The 13,792-nt window shown below is 31.9% G+C and overlaps 2 protein-coding genes across 4 annotated transcripts; one reads left to right on the top strand and one right to left on the bottom strand.

Moving 5' to 3' along the window:
- The first annotated feature begins 5 nt into the window (after positions 1–5).
- LOC132918720 (cAMP-dependent protein kinase catalytic subunit-like) lies at positions 6–10,132 on the top strand. Of its 2 annotated transcripts, none has more exons than XM_060980151.1 (8): positions 6–1,842; positions 4,890–5,110; positions 6,235–6,408; positions 8,064–8,218; positions 9,088–9,226; positions 9,316–9,504; positions 9,577–9,723; positions 9,800–10,132. In XM_060980151.1, exons 1-8 carry the CDS (start codon positions 177–179, stop codon positions 9,947–9,949), a joined length of 2,841 nt encoding a protein of 946 aa, XP_060836134.1. In that variant the 5' UTR covers positions 6–176; the 3' UTR covers positions 9,950–10,132. The 2 variants fall into 2 exon arrangements, with proteins under 2 accessions (XP_060836134.1, XP_060836133.1); XM_060980150.1 differs by having other exon boundaries at positions 7–1,923.
- LOC132918724 (mediator of RNA polymerase II transcription subunit 4) lies at positions 8,765–13,640 on the bottom strand. 2 transcript variants are annotated; one of them, XR_009660537.1, is made up of 6 exons: positions 13,408–13,640; positions 12,705–12,939; positions 12,473–12,644; positions 12,295–12,405; positions 9,562–10,332; positions 8,765–9,502 (listed from the first exon to the last, which is right to left on the bottom strand). XR_009660537.1 is itself a non-coding variant. In XM_060980155.1 (5 exons), exons 1-5 carry the CDS (start codon positions 13,473–13,475, stop codon positions 10,163–10,165), a joined length of 756 nt encoding a protein of 251 aa, XP_060836138.1. In that variant the 5' UTR covers positions 13,476–13,640; the 3' UTR covers positions 8,765–10,162. The 2 variants fall into 2 exon arrangements, 1 of the variants encoding a protein (XP_060836138.1); XM_060980155.1 differs by having other exon boundaries at positions 8,765–10,332.
- Between the last annotated feature and the right edge of the window lie 152 nt (positions 13,641–13,792).

Here is a 13,792-nt window from a genome sequence, read left to right as displayed (position 1 = left end):
CAGCGCGCATTAATGTCGCATCAGTATCGTGTTCAAAATGTGCTTGTTATTATTTTTGAAAATCATCTAACTATCTCGGTCAGTACAACCCATATGACGAATGATCCGTAATAATGCATTTTTGATTAGAACTTAGCGTAGGTATATACATACTAATTATTTGCACAATTTGCACGATGCCGTTTTTTACTGACTATGGCAATTACATGCACGGCTCGGCCCCGTTCTCCTCGCAGTATTACAGTCAGCTGCTGCCCTATCCCGGCTCGAGCCCCGGTGGCCGATCCGCACCACGGGTGCACATGGCCCGCAATTACAACTCGATCGCTGTCGAGCAAACGCTGAGGGCCATACGCAGGAGCCCGGGCGCGGTGGCCGCCCGACACTACGCCCGGCCGGTGCACGTGAACACGTCGGAAATCGACGTGACGTCGCCCCGGCGACCGCGACGGACGGTCGCGACGGAAACGACGGCGGACGTCGGCGGCGGCGGCAGCGGCGGCGGCGGTAACGACAGCGTCAGCAGCGGCGGCAGTGTCATACACCGCGGCCGTACGGTGGTCCGGTTGCACACGAACAAGAACAACAACAAGAGGTCGGTGGTAAAACCGGCGGACAACCGGCCGGAACCGGTGGCCGCCGTCGAGACCGCCGGGCCGCCGGCACTGCTGTCCGAGGAAGGGCTGGCGAAGAAGGGCACCATAAAGCGGCACACGTCCGCGGGCGTCAAAGTGCCGGTGAACGACGACCGCCGGCCGTCCGTCACCGACGAGATATTGCGCGAGCAGGAGGCGCTGTTCGACACGATGATCATGGAGGAAATGGAAGGGCAAGAGAAAAGGGTACGGCGCAAGAGCTACCCGGTAGACATGGGTGGAGGCGGTGGTGAGGGTGGGAAGCAGCCGCACAGGACAAGGGAAACGCGAAAAAAATCGGTGGCCCCGGCAATGATGTACGGTGAACACGCGAGCAAACCGGCCAAGAGTAAGGCGGGTAACTGGAAGTTGAACTACGACGTGATCATCGAGGAGAGCGGGATCGAACCGGTAAGTTTTACGTTCAAGTTGAATAATACGACGAAAAAAGAGAGCGACAGTCGCAGCGGCGATAACGGTAAGCTTGACGCTAACCATAACGTAGTAATCAGCAAGTCGCATGATAACGACAATGATAGCGACAAAAAAAACAACAGCAACAAAAAGCATGCAAAAACTTTAATTAATAAAAATCAGAGTAATAATGATAATTCGGAAGGTGGCGTAGTTGGCGAGCCGGTAAAGAAGACGAAAGTGGTGAAAAAGAAAATAATCGTTAAGAAGAAGGTGGTCAAGAAGAAGAAAAAGGAGGGGGAGGAGGAAACAGAGAAGGAGGAGCAATCCGAAAACAGGCAGGATAAGCAGGAGTTACAGAAAAAAAAGACCCCTTCACCACAACAAAAAAAGACCCTTTCACCACAAAAAAAAAAACCCCTTTCGCCACAAAAAAAAAAAAACCCTTCACCACAAAAAAAAGGGGGTACAACGAACGCTGTTGCGGTGTCCGCGGTGATTACGCCGTTTGTGCGCGCGTCTTTTGGTAAGACGTTCATATCACCGTCGCAAGTGAGCAGCACGAAGAGTAAATTCGAAAAGCCAAAGCCCAAAATCAACCTGGAAACACCACCATCACCGCCGTCTCCGCCAGCTCCAAAAACGCCACTCACCGCCGACGACGGATCTTCGTCCAACGACGACGAATCGTCAGGTGAAGATGACACGTCATCGTCGTCGTCGTCGTCGTCATCGTCATCGTCGTTGTGCAGCGGCAGCAGTGGCAGCACGTTCTACGACTCGGACGATTACGGTGACAAGAGAGTTGCATGCAGTAATTCTTCATTCGATTCTGGTTTGCCATCCTCGCCCGTACCCGCACCAGATCCCATAGGTAGAAATACAACAACACTAACACCGTATAATATAATAATATTACATATCTACTTTAACTACTACAATAACTACTACTACTATGTACTCAGTACTCAGTGTTGTAAAGGACAATTTGAAAATGTATTTAAAATACTGATCAAGTTCTATTTTTTTTCGATGAATTTCAGTAATAGAAAAAGAAATTAAATTTACTTTTTCGTATATTATTACTATTATTTTACACAATTTATTTATTAATATTATTTATTTGAAATATTTATACTTCATGGATAATATTTCTATGGAATATTTTGTCCTTTTGATATCATGATAATTTTATGTTCAATTGGAATTTATAATCACGATATTATCATGATTATTAATTCATGATAGGTACACAGAATTATTATTATTTAAAACAAAAAAAAATTGACCACCTGAAAATAAGAAACAATGTATTTAGTAAATATTAATAATTTGATACCAATACCTAATTAGTATTTTAAATACTTGATGATAAAAGTATTCAAATATATTTGCTCAAATATACTTTAAAACACTGTTATTACTACGCGTATTTTAGTCAACGTATGCATGTTTTTTTTAAATGTTTTTTTGGTTTTCTTCCGCAAATGCGCTTTCCTAAACCGCACGTATTGTAACCTCGTATAATATGTAGATAAAACGAGCTAGCCACCGGGTGAAAAGTCAACTGCCCGTCAACTATATATGTTATGTCGAATCAAAAGTCCTTATGTAAAGTTGTACTGAAACAATATATAATATACCTACTGTGTTATACGATATAATAATACGTAGGACTGTGTTTTAATTTATTTTTTGAATACCGGTTGGTTTATAATATCAGAGAGGGTCATCTGTGGGGGGTTGTGTGTGTGTTGTGGATTAGATTGTGACGTCAACTGCCATAGGAAATGCGAGAAGCTCATGCCAAACCTATGCGGCGTCAATCAAAAGTTGGTAGTCGAAGCACTAGCTACGCTTAAACGAGGTAACCCCAACCAGATACCTATGTATAATCTACATTATAATATCTTATTATATAATATAATATTGCCTAAGAGGAAACAAAAAATATATTTTTCGAAGTTTTCTTTTGATCTATGTTGTCCACATCGTCTCGAACTACAGAAGCATGTGCACTTTTCATTCGTTGTATTAATACAATAAGCAGTTTCGACTTGTAAAAATTGAAATATATATCACCGTGTGAGATTAAATCTATCTAATATATATACAGGGCGATTCCTTTAATGTAAAAATATAATCATTATTTAAAAAAAAACATGAACAGTTTACCCCTAACCTGGGGACAATGGCTTACGTTCAAAAATCACCCTGTATACATTTAGATGCCTACTTCTACTTTTTATCATAATAACATTTTAAGAACTAGAAATAAATATCCGAAAAAATTTATGAAGTGTTAAATTACTAATGGATTTTATATGTTTGTTTGCTTTTTTAAAAATATGTATATTATAGCTGTTGTTAATTATGTTTTTTTTATCGCGAGTTTGTTATTATAGTGCGATTGCACGCCGTTGTATGTTATGTGATTATTATTATTTTGAGTCTCAGCCTAAACAAAAACAATCGTGCTCAAACCAAACATAAACGTGTGCATTTGTTGACGTATTACTAAACTAGACTACCGACTGGATTCTAATAATCCGTGAAAATAACTTATTTATACACAATAGTGTGCACTGTGACTGTGCATTGGTTCATCGGTCCATGGCGGAAGGATAGTGTCATAAATTGTTCTGAAATCAGCGCCGACGTCGTTTCGGGCGTTGATATTTTTTTTTGGCATTTGTCCTCCCGAGTCTCGACGCTATTCTGTGTTATAAATATAAAAATTGTTTTAGATGTGCACCTTCGTGTTTTGCTCGAATTTCCGTGTTCTAATAAAGTTGCAATTTTCACCTAAAAATAACATGCTTTTTTTTAAAAATATTCATCTAATATTTGTCCGTATCTATTAACTACGTAGGTATCATACGACCGACATATAGCCAATAATCTTCATATTAATTTTAATGACATTCGGAAAATATATACTTAAAGTATACTATGATCGTAATCAAAATAATATTTGTACCTAATGCTTTAGTTCAGTGATTATGATTTTTAATATTATGCATATTTGAAGATATCATATTATATTGGTTCTTTTGTTACATTTGTTTTATTAGTTAAAGGATTTTCAATGAAAAAGGTCCAAAATGTTATAAATAAAATTTAAAAAAAACTGTACAAAACATTGTAAGTTGATATGTGCTCAAACTGTTTATCTTGGCGGACCACATTAAAACTATAATTATCGTTCTAGTTAATTTTATAAAAATTAGTGTAATAATCGCACCGTGGATATAGGTGCATAAATCTTTAATAGTGTTAACATTTATCTAGAATTTATAGAAGCAGATACTTTAAGGAAGAAACTCCCGGTAAACGCAATTTATTCTTCGCAAGTCGCAACGTATTCTATAAATACATTCAGACTAAATTTCAAAAAATATATTTAATTTATTTTGGTTCATTCTCGCAATTAGCAATTTTATTAACCTTAGTTATATTTCGAGTTTTCTAAAACGGTTCTATGATGTATATATTGTTCTATAAATAACAATAATAAATTGTTAAAAACGCCCATTATATATAATGAACTTTCGTAGACGTCTCAAATAAATCATCGTTTTATGTACATCAAGTATAAGAATTGGGTATGTCGGGGTGGAGTTCAAGCATATTGGAGACTATGTTACACATACATTTGTAATAGGCACTATATGGTCAATATAATATGATACACGTAACACTTAAATGGTCGCTTTAACCCAAGGTTTTTGAATTTTGGTACTAAATCATATTATAGTATTATAATATCATACTTCATAATATGAGAAATTTTGGCTAACGTTGCATTGTTGTTTTATGTTGTGTCTCGTGTGGATTTAGACTCGTCGTCGTCATCGGACGCAGCGACAAATTCTTATCAAATCGGCGGCGGCGCTAGTAACGCGGAAGGGGCTGAACGATCGCTCCGTTCCTACAGTTATCGACACCATTCAAGACCTAAACGGGTAGTGCCACCGGCCACCAGCATACCGCGGTTCCGAAAGTATGCAGTTGATGACTTTAACTTCTTGAAAGTGCTTGGCAAAGGCAGTTTTGGAAAGGTACGGAGCAACGTAATAAATCATAAATTGTATGTTTTCTACAAGACCATATATCTCTATATACATTGTGCCTATAATATAATAAACACCGTTCGTTTTATTAAAAATAATAAAAATAGAGTGAATCTGATAGTCAGTTGTTGATTCTTGTCTAGGAAATGAAAACGCGTGAAAAATGTAAGAGCTCATCTAAATACAAAAATATAACGTCAAGAATCGTTATTATTGTAGCTACTGGAGTAACTTTAGTATAAAAGCGGGCTGAATCTTATCAAAATAATTTAAGGCTTTGTCAAAAACAGATATACAATTTAATAATCCGTGGTTATGAAACTCTCTCGTCTAAAACAAAAAACTTGTATTTGTTGCAATTTTATATGAATAATTATAACATAATAGTGCAAACAACTATAAAAATCAATAAAATAATCATACACAATTTCAAAAATTGTTGTTCAGTTTCAATGCTCTTCTCCCTTTTGTTTTTGAGATAAATTGTTAGTTTTGTTCATAAACGATGAGATTTGGTGAATTTTTCTTAGACTTTATCAAAAGCTTACATTTTGAAAGTAGGGGCGGGGTTAATGAAATAGAGTTAATAATCATATAGCTCTAGTATAACTCTAATACGAGTCCTGTATAGTTTACTACTTATTCATTACAAAAAAAAATAACAAAACTTTAGCTTATACACTTATATTAGCTGTAGACTATAGTATTATACGCATGGATAATTCGTAATAGGTAATAACTAATAATAATTTATATGTTATATCATTGATCAATGGTAATATATTATCTATTTCGATGGACAATAAGATTGAAAAATTTGCAATTTCGGTTTTTAGTTCATATTTGTATATGTACTTATAAGTTATAGGCATTTTTTATTCTTTCATCATATTATGTGTGTATTTAACGTAGTTTTATACTATATATAATATATAACATATATGTATATCGTATAGTAATATAGTATAAAGTTTTATACATTTGTGCTTGTAGTGATAATCATAGATAAACCACTATAGAAAAACAAAAATTAATACCAAATAATTAATATGATATACCTACACTGCAGCTTACAGGTATACTGATATATATGTAATATCTATTATTTATAGGTATTACTGGCTGAACTCAAAGGTACCGATTACTATTATGCGGTCAAATGCCTGAAAAAAGACGTAGTGCTAGAGGATGACGATGTCGAATGCACGCTCATCGAACGTAAAGTCCTGGCACTAGGGACGAACCATCCTTACTTATGTCATTTGTTTTGCACCTTTCAGACGGAGGTAGGTTTATTATATTTTAATACTTTAAATACATACATACAAACAGGGCCGTCCTTGGCGTCCTTAGAGGGGGGCGATCTGGGCCTCGCGCATTTTGTTTAAATTAGGGGCCTCGCGTTTGAAAAAAGTAGTAAGTTAATTTTAAAAATTATTTAATTTTCGTAGAATTTAAATTGTATGTTTTATATAATTAGTAAATATCAAAAATTATATCAAAATAAAACAATGTAGGTTTAACAAAAATGTGTTACAAGTATTTTTGCCCTGGGCTTCGCAAATTCTAAGTACGGTCCTGATCACAAACTCTATTTTTTTTTATATTTTTTTCGGTTTATAATATGAACAAATTTTATGTGTTTGATGTCTACGTACCTATACTTATTATTACATTTAAGGATCTTAGCGGAGCGATGAATGAATAATGTATATATAACTTTAAAATTAATTAATATTTTTATTTCGAAAAGCATATACGTATACGTATTTGTAGTAATAATTTTTTAAATAATAATATTATATATTCTGAAAATACCATCATTACCATCGCACTATTTGTTTTCTATCTCACACGCGTGGACATAGCAAAATTTGCGTTTAGTAGAATCAATCTTGTGTTTAAGCTTTAATATCTGCAAGAGTAAATTGACCTATTACTAAACTTAAAGTTAAGAATAATATCTGTGTAATTATGCGTTGGATTTTTTACGATATTAAATATTTAAATTTTTATGCAACTTATGAGTAAAAAATGCTCATTTACAATATACAGTATATTGCAGAAAAATTTAAATATTACGGCCAATATACAAGAATACATAATTTTCTCAATTTTAAGTTTAGTAAATGTGCACAAAAATATAATTGGTCAATTATTCACTTTAAAATTAGCTTTCATACAATAAGAATGGTTCTTCTAAACGACAATTTGCTATGATGCGCATAGATTAGATTACTCAGAGAGAGAAAATAAATATATAAATAATATACGCAAATGCGCAGATATAGTAACATGAGTGAGACATATAACAGTAATGAAAATCAAAATGGTTGTCGTTCTGTTTTATACCTTGGAATTATTACCTACTTAATTATTAAAATTAAGTCGTCGATCAAATTTCGTAAAACATTGCAATAATTGGTGCTCGAAGCATTATAATTAACTTATAAATTATTACAACATTACCTAAACGTCTTATCTTTAAATAAATTATTTGTTCTACAAATCAACAAAATAATCTGGTTATATTAAACATTACCGAACGTCAATCAAGAAATCACACACGTCAATTAAATAAAAAAAACGCAGTTTTCTATAGTTTATTTTTTGAAAATTTGCCAATTCCTAACAAAATGAAGATAAGTTGTTGTTAATATAGCGTGACCCAAACCAAAAAATTATTTTAAAAATTTCGCCTTGAAAATAATGCTCCTCTTCATTAGATAATTAAGAGAAAACCAATTATAGCCCCCATAACTTATACATATTTATTATACCTACTTGATAGGTAGGTAGGTAACTAAAAATAAAAAATTAATAATTTTATTTGTATTAATATTCATTATAAATAACTATTTAATTTAAATTTGAATTATATAGTACATTTTTTGAAAAACTATGTAGAGAAAAAAAAATTTACAAAATCCAAATTTTTCAGTCTCATTTGTTTTTTGTCATGGAGTATCTGAACGGTGGCGATTTGATGTTTCATATTCAACAGTCTGGACGGTTCGACGAAGGCCGATCTCGATTTTATGCGTCTGAAATAGTATCAGGTCTCAAGTTCCTGCATAAAAAAGGCATTGTGTACAGGTGAGAACGTAGTCACAGAGACGAGTGGGTATTAAAATAATTTAGCTCAGCAGGGGGGATGGAGATAGGTCTGAAGTCTTAGGAGTGTACTAACATTATAATATAGTCGTATAGATATCTTAGATCAGTGCTTTTCAAACTGAGGGCCGTGGCTATATGACTGGTAAGCCGTGAAATATATAATATATACCTATAACCTAATCCTGGTAGACCATAAAATAATTAACGATTTTAATTAAGGATGCCTTGACAGTTTCACATTAAATTTAGAAGGGGGGGGGGCATGACAAAAAGTTCGAGAAGCACTGTTATTGTTATAGATTATAAATTAGAATATGATCTATAAGATAAAGATATAATACACTACACTTATGGCGCAAAGTATCAGGTTTATAGACGAGATAATAGGTTATTTTTTATATTATATAGTTATAAATGTTATAATAATACGCAATAACAGCACAGCAAACTGATATGCGACCAATTACACGAGTGCCCGCAGGTAATTTATCAGGGAGGGGTATAATAAAATCAAACAGCAAGAAGTGCATTAAAAAAAGTTTATTCTTTGCAAACTACAAAATAAAAGTAAAAAGTACATAAAAAAAAAAAAAATTATATCAAGTCAAAATATCAATAAAATAATAATAAAAAGGTTAAAATTTTCAAAATTATAATGTATTTGAAATCCGGGGAGCTGGGGCAAAGCCTGTCTTGCCCTTCTCGGAGTTCCCATGACCAATTATTATTAAATAAAATTTATTTAAATATTGTACATTACTTAAAAATTGCTTATATCGATTCGACGGTCCCCTAAAAATGTTTGCGGGTTTTCTAATCAATAATCATAATACCTACTCTAATCGCAGGGATTTGAAGCTGGACAACATATTGTTAGACTTCAACGGTCATGTACGTATCGCTGATTTTGGAATGTGCAAACTTCAGATATACTTGGACAAAACAGCGGATACATTTTGTGGCACGCCTGATTATATGGCGCCAGAGGTAAGACATTTGCGACGACATTGCTTTTTGTACATATTGCGTCGCAGGCAGAACTGCACTCACATTCTCACCGTTGATTTACTGTATAGATAATCAAAGGCCAGAAATACAATCAAAGTGTAGACTGGTGGTCCTTTGGCATTCTGCTGTACGAGATGTTGGTTGGCAAATCGCCATTCAGTGGTTGTGACGAGGACGCCCTGTTTTGGTCTATATGCAACGAACAACCTCAGTATCCAAGATACCTGTCGGTCGATTCTAAATCTGTTCTGGTAGCTGTAAGTAATCACAACTAGATTTTTATATGTTCTCAAATTGTTATTTCATTGTGTTACTTTTTGGACATATAGTTACTAGATAAAGATGCTTCTAAACGATTGGGGTCTTTGGAAGCTAACCATTCGGCCGAGGATGTGATCAGACATCCATTTTTCAGTTCAATGGACTGGTGTAAATTGGAGAGACGAGAGTTAGAACCTCCATACATGCCTAGAGTTGTAAGTATCAATGATTATTATTTTTGACAATCCACAATGTTTTCTTATGTGTAATACAATGTTTTCTTCTTCTTAGTATCATCCTTTGGACACTCATTATTTTGATAAGCACTTCACTAAAGAGAAACCGAGACTGACACCTGTTGATAAAACCATACTTCAGTCGATGGATCAGTCTCAATTTGATGGGTTTACTTACACCAATCCAAATGTCACAGATTCATGAGTCATTGGGCACCTCAATGTTTTATATAAATATAACTACATCTTATAATTTTTATATTTGATAAATTCTTATTTTTATTCAATTTTTTTTTTTTTGTGTATAACTCAGTCAGTACAAATAAGATTGATAGAAAATGTTTAAAATGTGATACGTAAACATAATAATACTATCACCACTTTTTAATTTGTATGTATTTATTTTTTATTTTTATAATTATTGAGAATCACTGGACGAAGAACTGCTACTATCTGTTGACATAACTTCAACATCTTCCGCAACATCTTTAGAATGATTTCTAGTATCTATAACTCCGCTACCAACTCCTAAATGCATATCACCAGTTGAATGCCAAGCAAACTGATTTTGTTGAGAAGCTTGACGATCTAAAAATTAAATTTTGTTTTTTATTAGTTTAAAACAAATAACTAATATACTTAAATAAAAAATGATATCAAATGATGTAGTCCTAAAATAACAAATAGCAAACTAATAGACTTTCCAACCATCAATTGAGTTAACTATACTATTGTACATATATAAATAACTTTAAGAATGTAAATATTATTTTAAATTATTATATTTTAAACATAATATTATTTATTTTAGTAAAACATTGAATTTTTTAGAAAGAAAATCATTTTTTTATTTATTTATAAATTCGTTCACAGTTTTAAGGATTAATACAAACAATTATGAGCATAACATTAGGTTAGTTTAAATTTAAGTTATAAAATCCTTTTGGAGTCATAATATGTGTGTAATATTATAAGATAATAATTTGCAGACGTACAAATATACAAGTTGTATACTTAAGCATATTATTGCTTCACAAATTTAATAACAGTTATAATTTCATCATGTTCTGAATAAATAGTATTAATTTTGAATTTATTAAGTATTATTTTAATACAAATACACTGTAAATGAATAAATAACAGATATTAATAATTATATTTTAAAACCTATTTAATATCAGTACAATAAGGCCACAAGTTATCACAATATTTTCATAGATAAATTATTCAACAATTAATATGAATCAATAGTTATATAACAAATTATCAATAACTATTGAACTTTAAAATTTATTTTCTGAAAATCACTGTTTATGGTTTGTGGCTTTATTGAATTGGTAAAGCTAATTGATTTATTTAATATTCAGAAAACAATTTATTCTACAACAACTAACTTGGACCAGTATAATGTTTTTTTATTTATTTAAACTTTATAATATGCCTAATTATATGATAATAAACTACAATTTGCAAAAAAAGTTAATACCTACTCTCTGTAAACAATAATCATGTGGTGAAATGAATACATTTATACATTAATGTTGAATATAAAAAAACTGTAATTTAAAAAGACTGTTATGTAAATTAAATAAGACATACACTGAAACTGAATGTTTAATATCTTAATAGCTACCAATAATATAGTTATGTAAAATGTAGTATTTGTCTTATATTTACTATAAAATATAGTCATTATTTATATAGTCACAAGTTTGAGATTGTCCAATAAAGTACTATAGATTAAAATGTATACTGTTTAGATAGGCAATGTCTATAAAATTTATATTATTTATTTTTTTGAGTTTACAGTGACATCATTGATAAACTAATATTGGTTACAATTGGTACATTAGTAATGTTTATCAAGAGTATATTTTATGTATAATAAGAATTAGTGAAAAGTGCTGTTAGAAATTGCAAGTCAAATAAAGTATGAACTAAGATGTGAATAATGGTAATGTGAAACTCACTAATAATTGTATGAGTGTTTGTGAGAATTACATACATTTTAAATATTGAATTAAATTATGTTAACATTTGTTGAAGTATAAAATACATATTATAATAAAACAAAATAATCATAGAACACATATTGGTAGATAGTGATACATTGAAAATAAATTATTCAAAACCTAGTTTAAACAATAGACCATCACAGTAAAAGTGAAACAATATTTCAGAGATGGCATAAATGCTATGTATTGCTATCGTCATGGCAGGATGTAACCATGCCTATTCTATCCGTGATAGGGTTTACGCATTATTATTGAGGAAAAAGTATATTATTATTTTATGGATAGTAAGTACCTAACTTAAATAAATAGCTTAATAAATATATATACATTTCAAATGTGAATGCAAAAAATTTAAAACAATTGGATAATAAATCTAAGCTAAATTGTATGTACATTAGATAATTCTAACCACAATGAGTCTATTTTGTTGCAGTGATGACATTTAGATCATCATAATAATAATTATAAGTATCATAGTAGTAATAAGAATATTTAATCATAAGTAAAACTATTCAAAAAATTACTACCAATATACCTATTTGATTATTTGATCGCACCATATCAGCCAGACCTTGAGGCTGCATTATATGTCCATTAAGTGGTAGATCACTTAACCTGCCCAAATATCCCATTCGCATTTCAATATCTAAAAAAAAGGTAAAAACTTCAAGTGAAATAGAACATATAAATTGCAATAAGTGTTTAAATATTACCAGTGGGATAAGGTCTACGAGCATCACCCGGTTGCCATGTAAGTGGTGCACATACTGCGTTTGAAGCACTTATTCGGTGGGCATATTTTATGAGATCTTCTGAGGATACAGGATGTTTACTTGCTTTATTGATCGATTGTAATTTTTGTTTTGCTTGAAATAACGCTGTTGCCTAAAAAATAAATAAATTTTACTATTTTGAGTCAAGATAAGAAAGTTATAGAATAATTACCAATATGTTTTCTGCTTCTTTAAAATGTTTTTGCATTTGTGTGATATGTTGGTCTTGTGTTTCTATTTCTTCCTTAATAGCATTTACTTTTTTTTCTACTTCTGCTTGGTGTTCTGCAACTTTCAATGTAGCCTTTATTTCATTATCTGTAGCTACAAGCTGTTCTGTAAGGAGTAACTGATGTTGAACATTAATCTTTTGTTGTCGCCCAGCACTCAAATTTTCAATCAATTCTCTATGTAATTTTAAACAAAAGATTATCATTATTTTAGTTTTGAATTAAAGATTTCTAAGTTAGACAATAGTAGATAATATTATTTACAAAGTAAGTTATATATAATAAATTTAACTGTGTTCATAGTAATCAGAGTATTAACTGCTTAGTATAGTTAATATGTTGTGTATAACTTTAAGAATTTAATTAACAATTAGCTATATTTTTATTTATACATGTAAACTTGCTAATATGATATAGCATAGGGTTTTTAAGGTTTCTTTAAACATTTTGCAATCAGCTAAGGTGGATTTTTTTTAACCAAGAATTATTTCAATAATCATTTAAAAGAAAATGTTGATGTTAACAGTTTTGATTCGAATTTAGAATAGCTGAGTACAAACAGTCTGTACATAATACGTTTAATTTGAAATATGTTTAATATACAATTCAATCTTTTAAATCATCCGAGAGTAAATTTAATATTACCTGCTTAACAGTTCGAAATCGTCGAGCAAACCAAGTAATTTATCCCGAGTACTTGTGTTGGCCGACATTTTCAATAACTCAGATTTTCAGGTGCTTAAATGCTTAATAGAGCATGGTCGTACACAAATCTGAAATCAAAATACTCTCTCCAGTGTCCAGACTCCAGTAACCGCAATTTTCAATAATCACGATATTGTTTTGATTATTAGTTACTACATATATTTATTTGCGTTTATGGTTACTCTATTATCATTATATCAGTATTTATATCTTGAGATTGAGGGTATCTTTTATCTATTATTCTGTGGTTAGGTTATGTTGGGTTAACCGAATACCAAGATTGTATTTTGTATAATTAAATATCTAATATAATAAAACGTGAAGG

Source organism: Rhopalosiphum padi, chromosome 1, assembly GCF_020882245.1.
Source record: "Rhopalosiphum padi isolate XX-2018 chromosome 1, ASM2088224v1, whole genome shotgun sequence".
NCBI lineage: Eukaryota > Metazoa > Arthropoda > Insecta > Hemiptera > Aphididae > Rhopalosiphum > Rhopalosiphum padi.
This window is presented reverse-complemented; position numbering and strand designations above follow the sequence as displayed.